The 19,237-nt window shown below is 44.6% G+C and overlaps 1 protein-coding gene and 2 non-coding genes across 3 annotated transcripts; 2 read left to right on the plus strand and 1 right to left on the minus strand.

The window, feature by feature from the left end:
- Window positions 1-782: 782 nt before the first annotated feature.
- On the plus strand, window positions 783-6,396 carry BTN1A1 (butyrophilin subfamily 1 member A1). Its single transcript, XM_060023416.1, has 7 exons — window positions 783-984; window positions 1,257-1,604; window positions 3,403-3,684; window positions 4,512-4,661; window positions 5,153-5,173; window positions 5,272-5,298; window positions 5,723-6,396. Exons 1-7 carry the CDS (start codon window positions 906-908, stop codon window positions 6,394-6,396), a joined length of 1,581 nt encoding a protein of 526 aa, XP_059879399.1. The 5' UTR covers window positions 783-905.
- Window positions 6,397-10,230: 3,834 nt separating this feature from the next.
- TRNAL-CAG (transfer RNA leucine (anticodon CAG)) lies at window positions 10,231-10,313 on the plus strand. The gene has a single exon. It is a non-coding gene; the product is annotated as a tRNA-Leu (tRNA).
- Window positions 10,314-15,425: 5,112 nt separating this feature from the next.
- TRNAT-AGU (transfer RNA threonine (anticodon AGU)) lies at window positions 15,426-15,499 on the minus strand. Its single transcript has one exon. It is a non-coding gene; the product is annotated as a tRNA-Thr (tRNA).
- Between the last annotated feature and the right edge of the window lie 3,738 nt (window positions 15,500-19,237).

Here is a 19,237-nt window from a genome sequence, read left to right on the forward strand (position 1 = left end):
CTTCTGTTTAGCCCAGGTCATCAATGCATATCCTGATTTCTCAGCTGAAGACCACAAATCCACAGACCTTTTCCTCTCTAGAAAACTTTTTTTTTTTCCCCAAAGTAAATACATCAGGGACCTGGGGGCAGGCTTTCCTGAGAGCACTTCCCCCTTCCTCCTCCTTTAACTTTTGCCCCTGGGGCCACAACCAACTTTCTCATTTGGTAGCAGAAGCTTGTTGGTGCCTTTTCCTCCAACATCAGAGGTCAGTATCTGGGATTACTCTCACCCCTTGAGAGAGCCAGCAGCCAGGAGGCATTTTCTCTCCCCCTGGCTCCTTCCTCCCTAGTCCTAGGCCCTCTACTCTTCAAGCCCTTTAGCTCTCTTCAGCTCCCCTTTCTTGTTCTATCTGCTCCCAATCTTTCTTCCTTTCTCCTCCAACTTATTCCCCTGGTCTCCATCTCTACCTCCATCACTGTATCTTGACTATCATTGCTAAAAGCAAATGCCAAATTATTGTGTTTGAAAGAAGAGGTTTTTTAGGGCAGTGGTTCCAAGGTTCTTCTATTTATATGAAACCCATTAATGGGTACTATGCCTCACAATTCCCTTATCCTAAGTCTCTCTTGGGGATTCAGGGCCCATTTTGTTGTTTTATACAGACAAGATTGACCAGACTTAGGGTGGTCGGTGAGAGCGTGCTGAGGGCCGCCTGGACTGAAAGTCTGCCCTGTGGGGGGAGGTAAGGAGGAAGCTTCAGGTGCAAATGACTCTTTCCAAGTTGGAAAGAAGTGCTGGGAGGACGCTGGGAGAACAGTGTCTCAACAACCCATAGCTATCTCCTATCCGTTCATCTGTCTCCTAGGTTGAAGCTCCTGACAAACTCCAGTCCACCAGCATCTTGCTGCCCACAAAGGCTGGAGATGGCAGTCTTCCCAAACTCCTGTCTCCCTGGGTGTCTGCTCGTCTTCATTCTCCTCCAGGTGCCCGAGCTGGATTCTGGTAGGTCTCCCCTGTCTCTCTCTCTCTCTCTCTCCCTCTCTCTCTCTCTCTCTCTCTCTCTGGCCTACAAGGTTGAAATTTCTCAGTAATTGTAAACAATCCCATTTGGTTCTCCTTAGCGACTTCCATAAGGGTCGAGATGGGCTCCCTTGGGCTGTCGTAGGAATAAGAGAAATGGTGGGAGAGTCTCCGCCCTTCGGCGGGATCCTGGTCTGTATCAGTCCTCATCTCCCACCTCCACATTCTGTCTGACCCTCCTGGTTTTTTGGCAGCTCCCTTTGACGTGATTGGACCCCCGGGGCCCATCCTGGCGGTGGTGGGTGAAGATGCCGAGTTGCCCTGTCACCTCTCCCCCAACGTGAGCGCCGAGCGCATGGAGTTGCGGTGGTTCCGAGAGAAGATCTCTCCCGCGGTGTTCGTGCGCCGGGAAGGGCGAGAGCAGCCCGGAGAGCAGATGGCCGAGTACCGGGGGAGAGTGACGCTGGTGGAGGACCGCATCGCGGAGGGGCGCGTCGCTGTGAGGATACAGGACGTCAAGGCCTCTGATGATGGGGAGTACCGATGCTTTTTCAGGCAGGACGAAAACTACGAAGAGGCCACCGTGCCTCTGAAGGTGGCTGGTGAGTAGACCGGTTTTGACTTTCTCCGGTGACTCCATGAGGGATATATTTTCCTATGGATCTGTTATTTGGAAGCCATCACATTCATTCCCCAAATCCCTTTTAGGCTGGAAGAGGTTGGCAGGCCTAGGGTAGGAGATGAGTAGGAAGGGGGTTTGAGTTGACAGTGGAAAGGGAGCAGCGGAATTACCTTTCTGGACGGAGCTTTATTTCAATGATGTCCTGCCCTTCTCTCTCAATTATAGCATAAGCATTTCCCCATGTTATTAATTAAAGAAGTGTAAGATGCAATGACTGTATAACATTCTCTTCTATTAATAGACCATAATTTGCTTGATCAAAGCCCAGAATGAACCATTTCAGTTGTGTCTATTTTTCACCATTACATTACGGCTGTGGTGAGCAAACCCAATGCATACTTTGACGCCGCTTCATGGATTAGAACCCAAAGGCCAATTTCCTAAAATCATGGAGCATGGCTGCTTGTTAAGGGTCTTGATCTACCTACAAAAGTTTTTGTTTTTGTTTCCTTTTTCCTCTCAAGCCAAATTTCAGAGTAAAACAACAAGGAAAATGGTAAACACTCAGGAGGAAAGTATACATTGAGGTCTGACTTCCCCACTTGGCATCAAACAGACCTCTTTCTGAGCTATATTTCCTACTGTAAAACTGGAAAGCACCACCTCTCAAGCAAGGTTTTGCAGAAATGAAATGAAATGAGACAATATATGAGAAACTGCTTGGTCAATTCTAAAACATTATGTACTTGTAAGATATTATTACTGTGCCTCGACTGCCCTACAATGTATAATATACAACTATATTGCTTTTCATGTATGTAGTCAAATAAATATAAAGTTTGAAAAATACCTGGGTGAAATCTGGGTCCCTGCCTCATAACAGAGTGCCCCACGTGGCAGCATCATATATAACTCATATTTCCTTTTTAGGGAAGTAGCTTAAAGGTTGGTTATAAAGCCCTAGAGATTTGATAGCATAAACTGTCATTGTTACCTTTTCTGAGTGATAGACACCTTTGAGAATCTGCTGAGGGTGGTGGCCCTTTTCATGAAAAGAATACACATTTTCACGTACACGCACAACTTGGTATATGGATTTCAACCAATAGTTGTGGATATGTGTTTAAGAACTCTTCTCTGAAGCTAGCTGTTTTTCTGTACTTTGTGGAATTGTAAGAAAATAATTAGGCTGAACAGAAAGGAAAAACAGCTTCCTGTTGATTTACGTCAATTTAATTGGGGGGTGGGGGTAGATGAGGTTGAAATCATTCAAGAAAATTCCTGAATCAGTATCACAGGTAAGTGAAACTTAAATTGTCAACTACAATCTCAGTGCAAAGAACCTCCAATCCCCCTTCTCCTCAAGGATACTCCTTCTCTGTTTATCCTTACGTTCTCAATCCTAGCCCTTTTCCTACCCAAAGCCTTCTCATGATACTTCCAACCACAGAGCTCTCTCCCATCTCTGGAGCTCCCAGCCTAGACTCACTAACCCACCCCTAAGCCACTGGGCTTGCTGTTCCCGCTGACCGGACCCCTTGTCTGTCCACCAAACTCCTGCCCACAATTCCAACACTAAATCCCAACACAGCACCCCTCTCTGATAAGATGTATTCTTTTATTGATACCTCTATTTCCTTGTGTAATAAACTATGGAGATGAGTCCCCCTCATCCCCAGTTCCCTTGGGTTTCTCTTTCTCAAACTACGTAGCCCTGTGGTTATAAGCCTCCCAGAAGGATGTCCGCTAAAGGAGTAAGTTGTCTCCTTTCTCCATAGCTCTGGGCTCTGATCCTCACATCCACATGGAAGTTCAAGAGAGTGGAGAGATCTGGCTGGAGTGTACCTCAGTGGGATGGTACCCAGAGCCCCGGGTACAGTGGCGAACTCCCAAGGGAGAGGAGTTTCCATCCGTGTCAGAGTCCAGGAACCCTGATGAAGAAGGTCTGTTCACCATGGCAGCTTCAGTGATCATCAGGGACACCTCCATGAAGAATGTGTCCTGCTGTATCCGGAACCTCCTTCTCGGCCAAGAGAAGGAAGTAGAGATTTCTATACCAGGTCAGTGAAATCAGTGCTGGGTTCCTTTTTGACACAGCTTCAGGGCCACATCACATGGGACACCTGCCCGGCTGTAACCTCATGGCAGACTTGTCTATTTTCCTCACCTTAAGCTTTCCCCCACCTAAACTCTTGCCCACCAAGTCCCACCAGCCTCACTAGAAGAGTAGAGATTCTGAAGGCATAAATTTTACCTAGATCTCATACAAATTCCAGATTTTCTATCTTGGGAGATATATCTTGGTAGAGAAGCTTTGTCTTTGGTGGGGGGGTCTTCTGGATCTAACTAAATTAGTTCTCCTGTTTCCACCCTTGCCTTGCCTTCCTCCCCATTTTATGCTAGAACTCTGTCTAAGTTTCCAGGGTCCTCAGGGAAGCAAATCTTCTCATTATTCCTTACACACTGTCTCTGGTTCAGGCAGGAACTTTTCCTTATTCTTTGGTCATTGAGTCCCATTCTGTTGCACTCAGATGTGACATTTCCCCTTCCTTATTTACTTCCCTCAACCCCTTGGCTCCCATCCTGCATTGATAGCTAAGGAGAAATTTCCATGAAAACAGGAATTGGTCCATTATATTTTTTATCTCACAGGTCCTGTCCCCAAATGACTCTTGTTCATCTTCATTCCTCTCTTTCTCTGCTCTCTGTTACGTAAGATCAAAATTTATCTGAAAAGCTCAGAGTGGCATTGGAGGGACTATTTTGCCATGGGAGGAATGTGAGAGGTCCAGGTCATCCTCTCTTCCACCCCCTTTTGGAGTCAGGAGAGGAGCTGGACTTGCTCTGAGCTTCTCAACAAATGTCCTTCTTGGGGATTTTGTTTTAGCTCCCTTCTTCCCAAGGCTGACTCCCTGGATGGTGGCTGTGGCTGTGGTCTTGATGGTCCTAGGACTTCTCACAATTGGGTCCATATTTTTCACTTGGAGACTATACAAGGAAAGATCCAGACAGAAGAGGCATGAATTCAGCTCTAAAGGTAAGACATAGAATCCCAGTCTTCTTTTTGGGAATGCTTCCAAGTGGGGTTGGATCCAAGTCCTTTAGGATGACTGCCAATGGGAAGATAACTGATTCTAGAATTCTGAAAGTCAGAGGGGATTATAAGGCTCCTGAAGTCAGTGGCACCCAATATGAAGAATAACAGAGGTTTGGGGTACAAGACGAGTCAAAACCAGTTCTGAGAGAATAGACCTGATGTTTATTCACTACTCACCTTCAGACTCTATCCTTACTTTTAACTTGGTTTCCCAGTAACGACTAAAGATCTGATCCCAAGCCAGTAGGAACTTCCTGCATATTTCTTAGAAAACAAAACATAATCCCTGTTCTTCATTTATTGATAATGCTTCAACAATCAGGTAGTCATGAAGTAAACAGTTACTCCTTTGTGCGTTTCTTACACCTGTTTTGTCCCCTCCCTCACGCCCACTCTAGAAGGTCACTAAGGTATTTCTGTTTGTTTTCCAGAGAAACTCCTGGAAGAGCTCAGTAAGTTCTATCTTCTTCTAATTATTTCATCCACAAGGTTTTCTCTCTCTTATTATAAAACGTGTCAATAACACTCTTTCCCCCCTCCCCCCTTGCAGAATGGAAAAAGGCTACACTGCATGCAGGTCAGTGACTCTAAATATCTCAAGGGCTCCGAGGAGCTACCTTTCAGGGATTCAAAGTCCTACAGTACTTGGAAATAAAAACCACTAACATATTTTAGTGATGGGGATATAGAGGGGACAGACGATGGCAAATGGCCTCAACATTTTCCTTGAGGCACACAGAGGGTCCTTGGAAGATGGCTAGAAGACAAGTCCCCTCTGACAGGGTCCTGTGGGGCACTGGGGACAGTCAGTTCATACATCAATCACCCTGTGGCTGTGGATGGAAGAGGGGACTAGAGACAGCTGAGCAGGCCAGGCAGCTCTCTTCCGGAGGAGACCTGTCAACTGTAGAGCAGTGTCCCACTTCTTTGGAGAAGAAAGGATAGTTCTTTCAACCTTTAACATTCACTGATATTCAGACTCACTTTCTCTCTGTCTCTAGTTGATGTGACTCTGGATCCAGATACCGCCCACCCCCACCTCTTTCTGTATGAGGATTCAAAATCTGTCCGACTGGAAGATTCACGTCAGAAACTGCCTGAGAAACCAGAGAGATTTGACTCCTGGCCTTGTGTGTTGGGTCGTGAGGCCTTCACCTCGGGGAGACATTACTGGGAGGTGGAGGTGGGAGACAGGACTGACTGGGCAATCGGGGTGTGTAGGGAGAACGTGATGAAGAAAGGATTTGACCCCATGACTCCCGAGAATGGGTTCTGGGCTGTGGAGTTGTATGGAAACGGGTACTGGGCTCTCACCCCCCTGCGGACCCCTCTCCCATTGGCGGGACCCCCCCGCCGAGTTGGGATCTTCCTGGACTGTGAGTCAGGAGACATCTGCTTCTACAACATGACTGATGGATCCCATATCTATACTTTCTCTAATGCCTCTTTCTCAGGCCCCCTCCGGCCCTTCTTCTGCCTGTGGTCCTGTGGTAAAAAGCCCCTGACCATCTGCCCAATCACTAATGGGCTTGAGGGAGTCACAGTAGTTGCTGATCCCAAGGACCTTTCTAAGGACATCCCACTCTCGCCCACAGGGCAGGACTCTGCCTCTGGGGATACAGACACCCTCCATTCTAAACTGATCCCTCCCCAGCCCAGCCAATGGGTACCTTAAGGAATACCCCAGCTCAACCGCTTCCCTTCGCTCTTACCCCCTTCTCTATCACCCCCTGGGGCTTCATCTGCCAGCTGTACCCAGCCCCTGTTTCTTCCTGTTGGGTAGGGATTAATTAATCTTGAGAAGGTTGTGTTGCTGCTGATAGAGTGTGGGGTGTAGGACCTTCCTAATCTGTTTCCGTTTCTGTTTCAATATTCAGGGGGCGGAGAGGGGACTCCAACTGCGTCTCGCGTTCTCCATGCCCTTGAGGCAAAGCCTATAGGAAGGCACTTGAAGCTCAGGGATCAAGATGGGCTTAGGCTGGCCTAGGGTTGTGACAGAAACATCTTGGTGTCCAGAATAGGAATATGTACAGGAACAGGTTTTAGGCAAGCAGAAAACCCAAAGGATCCTGGGAAGGGAAGATCTGAGGCTGAAATCCCATAAAGGAACTTGTGGGGGAAGTCATGATAGAAGAAAGTGAGGTGAACCCAGGCCATTGATGGACATCTGGCCTGCCCCTAGAGTTTTAGGGCCTATATGTCAAATTTTTTAAGTCATATCCCCTGGGGTGGATCTGAGCAATTGGCAAGGAGAGTAAAGAAGAGATGAAATGAGCAGGGCTAAGGGATCAGACAGAACGTTTGATAGAGGGGAGAATTTTAGATAAAATTCAAAGGTTGTGTTCACAGCCATGCCTCGGCCCTGTTCCCCTCTCTGCACCCGTGTTTCTCCCTTGCCTGGGGCTCATCTCAACCTCACTTTGTTGACTCCACAAGTCTCAGGTTCTCTTCTTCTTTTTGATCTAGAATCTCTCCATTTCAGAGGCATTTCCAGGCATCATCGTTCAGTAAGATCACCACTTTATCAGCCATTGTCTCAGCCTCAACCCAACATTTGGTTTAGACTCTCCACCATACCTTTAATTAGCTTCGACCACCACCCACTTCCACACTGCACCACCAGTCGCTCCCTCCCCACCCAGCTTTCCTACACGCTGCTTCTCCTCAGGGTTCCCTGAAGGCTGCACCATTGTGTCAGCACAGCTGGATTGATCGCAGTTGTCTGTATTTGCATTTTCCTATATATGTGTGTCTTGTCTTCCCAATAGACTGCATATTTACCCAGGCTCCAACCTTCCATTTCCACTGGGTTTTCCAGTTTCCAGGATAGATGTCGCCCATGGTCTTAACCTAATAAATAAGTCTGTCTGATTGCTGAAAACAGCATCTGCACCTTCCTTTCTTTATCCCAACAAGTGGAACTGAAACAAAAACAGAGGAAAGAAACCTGCGTGGGAATGCAGTGAGCCAAAGCAGTGTGGTTCTGTTTATCCAAGACCCATCCCCAGACCTGATGGCAGTGGGCTCACCAGGGAAGGGGCTATTGTCCCAGGACTGTCCAGCTATTTACAATAAGGCCACAGTGCCAATGGCTACCCGCCCTTAGCCTCTGGAGGAAATGTTTGGGAAATTTTAGTGGTGGTGCCTCATAATTGGAAAAACAAACAAACTTGGGCGATCTTTAAACCACCGTTCCAGAGGAAAGGCCCTTTGGATTCCTACTCTGAAGGCCCTGATAGTTCAGTGAGATGCCCACTTTTCCCTATTTGCCCCAAGCAAGGATCAGGAATAGTCCCCCTCACAGAGGGTCTGACCTTAATGCAAATCAAGTAGCTTACGGGCTTCCCTGGTGGCGCATTGGTTGAGAGTCCGCCTACCTATGCAGGAAACACAGGTTCGTGCCCCGGTCTGGGAAGATCCCACATCCCGCCGAGCGGCTGGGCTTGTGAGCCATAGCCGGTGAGCCTGCGCGTCCGAGCCTGTGCTCCGCAAGGGGAAAGGCTACAACAGTGAGAGGCCCACACACGGGAAAGAAAAAAAAGTATTCATTTGTGTTCAAATTGTACTTTTAGAAAGTAAAAAAGTTCAAAAAACAAAGAAACAAGTTCAAGAAACAAAGTCCGAAGTTCTTTAAAAATACTCGAGAACCTCAAGCAGCTGTTTTGCTAGTTTAATGTACAATGTGTGTCCTGAAATGTATATGTAAAATCTCACTCCGAATAGATGGGGCTGCCACAGGAACCCCTCTCTGAGAGTAGAAAGAGAACTCGTCATAGGTTTTAATTACTTCTGCGACTTCTCTCCCCTTCCTATTTCCTCATGATCTTCAAGGAAAATGGTTACCAAACACAGTACTGAGCTGGTAGTAGATTCTTAGGAAACATCTGTGTCCACCCCCCTCCCAGGTTTAGCCTCTTCACATGAGGCACTTATCTGATGAGCCCTGAGGCTTTCTTTCCAGCTGGCACCAGCTACCAGTGCCTGGAAGAAATGAACAGTCTTGGTCGTTCTGGCTTTATTTTCAAACCTTCCAAAAGAGAAGAAAGGTGGCCTTGCTGATGCTTTGCCAAAGCCCGTCTTAATCACCTGAAGCAGAATCGGTGACACTGTGATTTTAGAAGCACCAAAAAGGCGTCTCTTCCACCACTGCAAATAATTGTAGTATTTCCAAGGCCTGAGTTTCTTTTTTAACCAGAAACAAAAACCTCTCACCCCACAGCTAAAGATCAGCCCCAAAACGCAAATGCTACTGAAATGATAGTGATAGACTTCATTTCACACACCAAATGCCAACTCTGGTCATCACATGTTTGAAAGGGCCTGCCTCTCTTTAACAGAGATTCTGTGAGATAGTTGAGCTCAGACATTCAAATTAAGAGAAAAATAACTGTACAACTTCTATCATCCCTTATCAACAACAACTGTTCCGCGCCATCTCTCTGCATATCCCAATTTATCTATCTGTCCCTTCTGCCTCCAGACCCACTCAGGTCTCCTCCAAATTCCTTCTCAAAACCTCTGAGTCCACTCCCAACTACATGCACATTTACTCTCATTTTAAAATTTAAAATGGAAATAGCCTTTTTCCTTGAATACATATGGAAGTTCATTAAAAAAAATAATGATCAAAATCTCATCACTCAAATATAACCGATGTCAAAATTTGGGTTTATCCTCTCCTTAAAAAAAAAACAAAACAAAAAAACTATATCTCCATGGTTTAGTTCTAAGGATCTGAACTAAATTCTCTTTGAGGAGTGCTCCATACCAATTAGAAACTCTTTGTGGTACAGATCTGGTAGCTTTGCTGGACATAAACAGAGATTTAGGAAAGCCATAAGAATTAATGGAAGATAAAGCGATACACTTGTAGAAAGTGAAAGGCAGAACTGGTCTCAGTTTGAGGCCTCCTTTTGAGAACGGTATAACATCCATACAGAAAAGTCCACAAATCCTCAATGTACAGCTGGATAACTCGGAACAAGAAGCAAGACACCCGGACACCCTTACACCGGTCCCCAGGGTAACCCCAGCGGGGAGATTTACAACAGAAAGGACAGGAGGGAGGAATGAGCGAGTGCCCGAGAGGGCTGGGCCTCGGCGAGCAACAAACTGAATAAATAGCCTAAAACCTCCTGGGAGCAGGTGTCAATTTAAGTAAGGCAACTTCAGCAACGTGGGTGCCATTATTTGAACAAGAATTCTGTCGAGAATGGAGAAAAAGTTCCCTTACTCTTGGGTACCCAGGCCCGCGCCGCCACGCCCGCGGCAGCCTGGAATCGAATCCGCTTTCACGCAGAAGACGCCCCCCGACGGCCCCGGCAACCCGGCACTTATCCTGCGCTTCCACCCAGGGTCGGCGTCCGGGTCCGTTCGCAAACTTGTGGTTTCGCTTTTTAACCGAAGAATTTCCACATCCTCAGGGGAAAAAAAAAAAAAAAAAAAAAAAAGTTGACTAGCGTTGAGGTAGACACAGAAATGAAACCCGAGCGTCGTGTGCAAACGGCGAGTCAGGATGGCCGAGCGGTCTAAGGCGCTGCGTTCAGGTCGCAGTCTCCCCTGGAGGCGTGGGTTCGAATCCCACTCCTGACAGTTCGCTTTTCAAACTATTCAACGATTGTATGTGTATCACATTCTTCCATGTTCACCTCGTGGATTCATCCTTCTTTTTTTAAATAAATTATCCGAAATAAAAAAATTAAAATATTTTAAAAAAAGAATGAAAGCACTCTCTACCCAGAACACAATTTAAGATCTAGTCATTGTAATCTCATCTCCTTTCACTGTCTCTAGTTGTCTGTCCCTCTCTCTCTCCTTCACATTCAAGGAGTCGAATGAATGTTACTCCTCAATTATTTATCACTGATGTCCACAGGGCCCTTCATTTGTTTTATTTATTTATGGATTCCTTTTTAATTGCCTTTCAATTTCATTTTTCGTCTCCCACCCCCATAAGAAATCACTGGAAAGATCATCCTTTTCTTTCTTGCTATATGTTTTTGTAGAACATGTATTTTTGGTTTCGGTACATGCGTTTTTAATTTACATAAATGACACTGTGTCATATATCTCATTCTATTTTTACTTTGTCCCTTTCATGCCACGGTTTTTTGTGTGTGTGTGTGCCAGTTTTTCAATCTGTGTTGCTGTGCGTACCTCTAGACCCCATCTAGAACTATTATTTTTAATTATTGCACAGAGGTCTGCAGTGTGTGTCCTCACCCAGGGATGACTCCCAGATTAGGTCCAACACCCTCCCACCACAAATAAGGGTGCTATCAATGAACATCTTCCTATGTATTACATTATGAAGCTGTGTAAGATTTTCTGCAGGATTGACTTGCAGGTCATGAGGGTCTAACAGTTTACAAATTTTGCAGTTCAGAACAGCACCCAGGACCCAGGACCCAGGACCCAGGAAGGGAGATTTAGACACACACGAATTCATGTTTAGTGACATCTCCAGAAACATCCCTCAAATTCAATTTTCCTGACGTCCAGCCCGCTTATTTTGAGCATTAATACTACAGTTACAAATATTAACCTACAGTGTTTCTATTCTGAACTCAGAACTTGGATAGTGAATATTATTTTTACATAATTTATTGCAAAGCCCCCCAAAATCAAAAACCTCAGGTGACTGAAATTTTCTCCTCTCCATTCCTTTTTTAAAAAAGAAATCTAATCTAATAACAGGTTACAAAGGCAGAAAATAGGGTGAATCTCTTATGATTATTGATATTTAGAATTGTTCTGCCCTCTCTCTCCTCTAAATTCCTCAGAACTCACAGAAAGGTTCATACATACACTGAAAGAAAAGTGAATTGGTATGTCTTAGAAAGATGGTCATTAGCAAGGCTAGAAAAGAACAAACAAATGAAGTTTCCCTTTATTGCCTAGGTGACCACATATCGTCCATTTCTGCCCATTTAGGGTCCCCACGTGGGCCCTGGAAACATGAGAAAGGAGGAAACGGCAAATAGGCACAACTCCTAGGGTAATAGGAGAAGCACTCAGAAGTGCCTGGAGGGTCACTAGGTGGGTCCAACGCTATTCAGGCTACCTGGGCTCTGCCACTTACGAGCTGTATGACCTTCCAGGCAAATGACTTTGTATCCCTTGCCTTGGTGACTTCCTCTTTAAAATGGAGGAAATAATTGAAACTTACCCCATATGTATGCTGTGAGATTGCATGATTTGGTATATACAAAGTGCATGGCAAATAATAAAGGCCTGATAAATCCCAGGCATAAATGCCTAATAAATCTTTTTGTTGTTGTAATTGAGCACCCACTGTTTGCCAACACCTGTGAACAGGACAGGTGCAGCTCCTACCCCGAGGAATAGACATGTCGGCAGCAAAAACAGGTATGGAGCAAGTAGATGAGTGTTGCTACCCAGGAAGAAATGGGAAATAAAGACCCTTTTAGCTGTACATCTCCATAGGAGAATCTCAGCAGCCCAGCTAGAGGTTCCACTTAATCCACAACTTGTAAATTCAAGTTCCATCCATACTGCTTTGGTAATGTATGGTCTTTTCAAAAGAAAACATGAAACACTTGAGACTTATCAACTGTCAAACCAAGTCCAGCTGTGGTTCTCTTGATGCCATAAATCAGCAATTCCCAACCTTTTTGGCACCAGGGACTGGTTTCGTGGAAGACAGTTTTTCCAAGGAGGGGGGCGCGGGATGTTTTCGGGATGATTCGAGGGCATTACCTTTATTATGCACTTTATTTCTATTATTATTACATTGTAATATATAATGAAATAATGATACAACTCACCATAATGCAGAATCAGTGGGAGCCCTGAGCTTGTTTTCACTTGTCACTCACTGATAGGGTTTTGATATGAGTCTGCAAGCAATTGACTTATTATATGGTGTCTGTGCAGTCAGACCTCTCTGCTAATGATGATCTGTATTTGCAGCCGTTCCCCAGCGCTGGCATCACCGCCTCAGCTCCTCCTCAGACCAACAGGCGCTAGATTCTCATAAGGAGTGCTCAACCTAGATCCCTCACTTGTGCAGTTCACAGTAGGGTTCGCGCTCCTGTGAGAATCTAATGCCGCTGCTGATCTGACAGGAGGCGGAGCTCAGGCAGTAATGTGAGCGATGGGGAGCGGCTGCAAATACAGATGAAGCTTTACTTGCTCGCCCACCACTCACCTCTTGCTGTGCAGCCCAGTTCCTAACAGGCCACGACCGGTACTGGTCTGTGGCCCAGGGGTTGGGGACCCCTGCCACAAATTATGAGGATGCCTATGGGCCTATGGTCATCGCCAGGCAAAGAAGAATTTCAAGATCTGTACACCCCATTCTCTAGTTGCTTCCGCTTACCTGAACTGAGCGTCCTCTTTCTCACCTCTAGGCACACACTGTTCCCTTTGCTTGGAGCACCTCTTCCACTTCTCTCTCCAGCCCACTCTCTTGCCTCGATCTTGCCTACATCTCCTCCATGCTCAGTTTGGGTGTCACTTCTTCCATGACGTCTTCCCCACCTCCTTCTATCTCCACCCAGTCTGAGTTAAGTATCAAAGTGTGGCCTACAGTACCCTCCACTCCCAATGGTGTTATATCCCACTCTACTGTAATTGCTATTGAACTGTTTGACTCATCCTCCCGCCAGCCTCTTTAGAACGGAACTCATGAGCCACGTGAGATTAGCATGGTGCCTGCCACGTGATAGGCACTGGGTGGAAAAACAAGCATTTGACTGTAAACCATTTCCACTTGTACACATAAATCATTTTCACGATTGATACATGGAGAGTTCGGAAGATTTTTAGGTTTTTGGGAGAGATGGTTAGATTCCTCACCTGGAATATTCTATAACTTCAGTAGCCAGCAACACTACCTCACTGGTACAGATCAGGCAATCTACTGAGGGCCACTTGGCTGGAAGCATCCTTGTAAAGGTATTCCTAGAGCCTGATGGAGTAGAAGGGTAAAGGTTAAGGCAGGTTTGGTGACAGGATGAAGGATTGGTCTAGTGTTGACATCTATACTGGGACGCAGCTGGCCTCACCATTTGAGGGAGGTGTGTAATCCGGGCCTGGGAAAAAGACTTTTTTGAGCAGAAGATAGGAGAATGTGAAAAAGAGGGTCTGTCTTTTGATGAAATAAAATTTATATTTTAAGGCAGGGCAAGAAAAATTAAACATAATATTCTCTCTCTGTGTTTGTTTGGACCTCCTCCCTCATGTGCAGTGTGCATTTGCATTACACGTTAAACAGAGCACTTCAAAGATGGGAGTGACTGCTCCACCATAAAGATCATATTTTCCCCCTCTCTGCTGATGCTAGCGATGTAACTTCTTAAAAGAATAGCGTTCTTTACCAAATTTGTAGGGGGTCATGGTGACTTGCTGCTCCCTTTGTACATGCTTACATGGACTATATATAGCCTTGGTGAACTTTATGTAAAATGTCAGCAAACACATCCGTACCTTTTGATGTACTATCCTTTGTCTCGAAAATGTATATGACTGTGCATTCGACTTCGAACAGGTGGAACATTTCTCAGAGCTTTCTGAGAATCTGTTTCCTGGTTATAATCCTCAGTTTAGCTCAAATAAAATCCGCTTTTTTTTCTTCTCAGCTTGATTATTAATTGAATTTTCATTGGTACTCTCCACTGCTGTGATGCCTATAAAGAAAAGTGAGGAATCAAGCTTCATAGTGAGTAGAGAAAGTCTCCATAAAAGAAGAATTGTTTCCTGAACTATTCTTCAAAGTGTTGGGACATTGTGTTTCTGCAGACAGAACAGGAGATCACATTTCAACCCTTGACCATCTACATAAAATAATGTGCTCTGAAGGTAAAAGCCAGGTTGGTGGGACTTTCTGGGCCAGGTGGAGGGGAGCTTGGTCTTGGGAGATGAGTAAGAGGGTAACAGTTACAGTGAACTTCATTTCCCTGGTCTTGAGTTTCTATGTAAAGGGGCCCAGTAATGATTAAAACTCCAGACTTCTCTTCCACCTCTCATGTTTCCTTCCTCTCTCTTACAGAGAGTTTGGAAGAAGGCACCTCAGCCCTTCCTGGACTGCTCCTTCAAGTCAGCCTGCATGCTAACAGCTTCAGGTCTGTGTGTTCTAGTGGGCTATCCACTCCGTGGATATGCAATCAAAAGGATGCTTCTCCCTCACAGCTTCTTTTCTGAAATCACGGGGACAAATATTTTTCTCTTTGATTTTCCTTTCCAAAAAACTCTGACCACAAGACCACCTTTTAAAATACTTATTTACAACTTGCATTGTATAGTTGGATTTTAGTGGCTGCTATGAATTGAGATGCTGCAACCTTCTCAACAACGCATTTATCAGTCATTCATAATGCCTGTAGATTACGAAAGTGCATCCATTTGGGATTTCCCCAGGAAAAATAATAGAATGACCAGAGATTATGATGTTGCTTATAGTTTAAATCTGGCGACTTTGCCTTCTGCTTTCCCTGGTTCCCTTTTTGCTTGCTGAAAAAACACTACATAAAAATGCAAGAACGTCAAGAAAGATAGAAATTCTTCTGAAAGAAAAACAAATTCATCTTTGTTTCTTCTTTTTCTTTTTTGTAAACGATAAAACTGTCCCCACCCTCTGACTCATATAACACAGTTCCGTGAAACTCCGTAGGGAAAATTTACCCTTAAGATTGATTACATTTTAATCCCCCATACCCTTTTCCAAGGCAGGAAAACCACAAAAGGCCCCGCTGGGATTCGAACCCAGGATCTCCTGTTTACTAGACAGGCGCTTTAACCAGCTAAGCCACGGAGCCAACACGTCCGCGTCGTTGCAAATAGACATAGAAAAGGAATGATCTTAGCTTTTGTTCTGAGCATCTGTTTCTTCGTTATTGAGGTTCACGAGCCCCCCAAGATGGTCTCTCAGACACTAAAGATGAACCTCTGCTTCGCCCCCAAAGACCTAAGAGACCGCGCAGCCATAGGAAAACTGAGACCCTCCGCGCGGGGGTGGGGTGAGGGAAACTCTGGCGCGAGCCTGAACCCTCAGGCGACGCCAGAGGAGTCTTTCCGGAACTGCCAGGAAGGGCAAGAGTTCAGCAGCTGCAGCTTCCTTGGGTGAATTATGACCTGGGGCCCCTGGAGGAGAGGAAATTGGCCACATTTAGACCAGAACACTTCCAACATCAAGAACTGGTCCCTGCAGGAAGCAAGCTATGTGTTCTTTATTTCACGGATTTTAATTAAAATTCCAGCTCTTCCTTACCCTCATTTGTTTCCGTAAAATTGGGTTCCACCGCCTGCTTCTTGCTTAACTAAGTTGCATCTTTAAAAAATTCAAGACTTCATCATTAAAACCTTGTTTGGAAAGAGATAAAGGAGCAGTCTCCTCTCCTCTGAAGCTAGAGGAAGAGAGACGCTTTCTTGTCCGAAAACTTGTCCAAAGGATCTGCTTGACAAGCTGTCAAATTGAAAGCATTCACAAAAATTTCTATATTTTCATGGGGACTTGTGTATTTGTAACTGTTCCAAATTCATCCTCTTCTCTGTGAAATAGATCCGTCCTTAGGCAAAGGGCTTTAGTGGAATTCGGAAGAGTTTACAAGTTGTTGCCATAGCTGTGAAAGTAACTTCCCAAATGAAACCCGTAATTATGATTGGCTGCTTGCTTGAAATCTGTTGCCGTTCTGAAAATGTTGAAATTAACATTTCAGTATTTCTGAACTGTATCAATATTGAAGGATTTCTCTGTCTCACTTTAAACCAGCCATTGGCACTAATCTCTGCCTACAAACATGATTTGGGGGAGAGGTTAAAAAGCCCATGACTCTGCTAGATTTCTTTTTCATAAAACGATTGAAAGTCTATGAACTCAACACACAGTCTGATTCACTCCATGAAATAAGCACCGATTTCTTTAATAGTATAAGATTAACCATTGTATTATTAATGTGCTTGGAGCCAAGATAATCATAAACAGCAGAGTCACACCTAACGTGACTTTGACCAAACTGTGGTAGACATTCAGAAAGACAACAGAGCCAACAATATTTGGTCTGGGTTTTTCCTTAGACTGGCAGCTGTCAAAATTTGCACAGAAATTCTGGGAAGTCAAAGGAGTTTTTTAACAAGCCAGAGACAAGTCTTGGGAGAAAAATTAAGACTCAGAGCAATCACTTCCAGAAATCTGGGTGTGACCTGCAAAGACCATGGAAAGGCCCCTCACAATGGCTCTGTTCCACACAACTGAAATTGGAGAAGGTGCAGATCGTGGTGTCATAGACTGCTGACAGTGGAAATGGCTGGCAGTGCTACTATTTTCCAAATGCTTGGGAGAGAAACTGGAAGAATAGTGCACTGTGACCCAGAGGAGGAGGAGAGTCCACCGCAGTAATGGCTGGTTTTACATGTCAACTTGGCTAGTCTATAGAGCCCAGTTATTCAATTAAACATTAATCTAGATGTTGCTGTGAAGGTATTTTTGTACATGTGGTTAACGTCTACAATTAGTTGACTATAAGTAAGAGATTATCCTCAGTAATGTGAGTGGGCCTTATCCAACAAGTTAAAGACTTTAAGAGCAAAATGGAGGTTTTCCTAAGAAAGAAGAAATTCTGTCTCAAGACTGTAGCATCAGCTCCTGCCTGAGATTTTCTAGACTGCCAGCCTACACTACAGATTTCAGACTTCCCAGGCCCCACAATCACGTAAGCCAACTCCTAGAAATACACGTATATTTTCCTACTGGTTCTGTTTTTTCTGGACTCTGTTTCTCTTTCTCTGACTGGAACAACTACTGAAGAAAAGACTGGAAGCTGGAAACTGGAACTCTCAGAAAAGAAGTCCCAGTAGAAAGATATCTAAAAACAAAATGAAAGCATGCCTCAGCTCATGTCAGAGCATGAGCAGAGAAATCTGAGGCCGCCAAAAGAAGCTTTCAAGACCTTCAAGGCAAAACAAAAACAAAAAAAACCCTTCAAAACAAGGGGAGGTCTTTGCAGACATGAGGAGAGCAGATGTGAGCATGGCCTCCAGCTAGCTGGGTTGAAACCCATTTTAGAGGTGCGAGATGGGAGCTGTGACTTCCAGGGATGCCCTGGAATCTGGCCTTCCCATCCTGAGTATGTGATGAGGGTAAAATAGAATCAAGAGGTACCTCAGTTTGCTTCTGTTGAGCTGCGCCCCACAGGCCTGCAAGCCCTGTACCTGCCCCCCTTCAAGACCGGAGGAAAGAGCTCAGAGTCAGCTACAGAGACATCAGTGGTTTAATGGATGGGGGATCTTACACATCTGAAGCCAGGTCCTGGAGTGACACCCCACCGTGTTCGGTACTTGGCAGTAGCCTTCGCTCCCAGGGGAAGAGGGAGGTTACCAGTTATATGGGGAATTGACATCGGGTTGGCTCATCTGTTACCAGGGAAACCAGCTGAGGAGCATACCCCTCACCACCCCTTTGATAAGCTATCTTGGTGGAGATGTTCTGATCTAAAGATTAGAACAATCAGTAGCTGGGGCCCCGGGTGAGTATGTAGGCATTTACTGATTTGGCTCTACAATTAAGAGGGAAGGTCAGTCATGTAAGTAGGGTGTAGGTGAAGCAGGCACTGGTAGAGCAGGGGATGTACAGAGAGCAGAGAACAGCCAGCTTGAGTTGCCTAATCATACAGCTTCATTTCTGAAAATTCAGGCGCAATTGTTCATGTTTCCAAACTCCTCTTTAGAACAGAAATCTTTTTCTTCTGATGGGGAGGGGATAGTCTGTAAGCTCAGATGGGAAAATAAATTTTTATTTTGACTAACTTCTTACTGAAATTTTGTATTTTCTTCCATTATGAATGTAGGCAACAAAGCACAGTATATTTCAGTCCTTTTGACTTTATCACTATTGGCAATCACAAATATTTTCACAGAAAATTACAATTGTTGCAAATTTCTTAAAATATTATTTATGCTCATTACTGCTTTGAAATTATAGTATTTATTACAACTCCTGCTGGATATTATCATTTGGTGCATTAATAAAGGAGCATAAATATTATAAATTTTTAATAGTTTGATAACATATTTCAATATAATTGTTTTCCCCTTGAAATCTTATGTATTTATCTTTTTAATTTATATTTAAAAGTATTATTCTGTGATGGAGTCTATAACCACCAAAGTTCCTAGGGGTACATAATACCAAATCTGGTCAGAAGACCCCTATTTACTATCTAGGGAGAAATCCCTAACTAGATCTACCTTAATGTTTATGCAGAAACAGGAACATGTACATTTTTCTTAAGGGATGTTGCAACCTTATGAACGGCAAACAAAGATTTTCTAAACACAATGTGTACATTCTCAATGTCAGGCAGTTTTACTCTGTTTAGTAGCCCTCAACTTAGTTCTTTTTTGGGGGCGTGAATAGAAATGAATAGCTTTATTGCTTTGCCAGGCAAAGGGGGCCACAGAGGGCTAATGCTCTCAAAACTGTGTGTCCCCAGCCCTCAACTTATTTACGATGCTCACCAGGCATGGAGATAATGATTCCTTCTCAGAAATATAGACAG

The sequence above is a fragment of the Delphinus delphis genome, chromosome 10, assembly GCF_949987515.2.
Source record: "Delphinus delphis chromosome 10, mDelDel1.2, whole genome shotgun sequence".
Classification (NCBI taxonomy): Eukaryota; Metazoa; Chordata; class Mammalia; order Artiodactyla; family Delphinidae; genus Delphinus; species Delphinus delphis.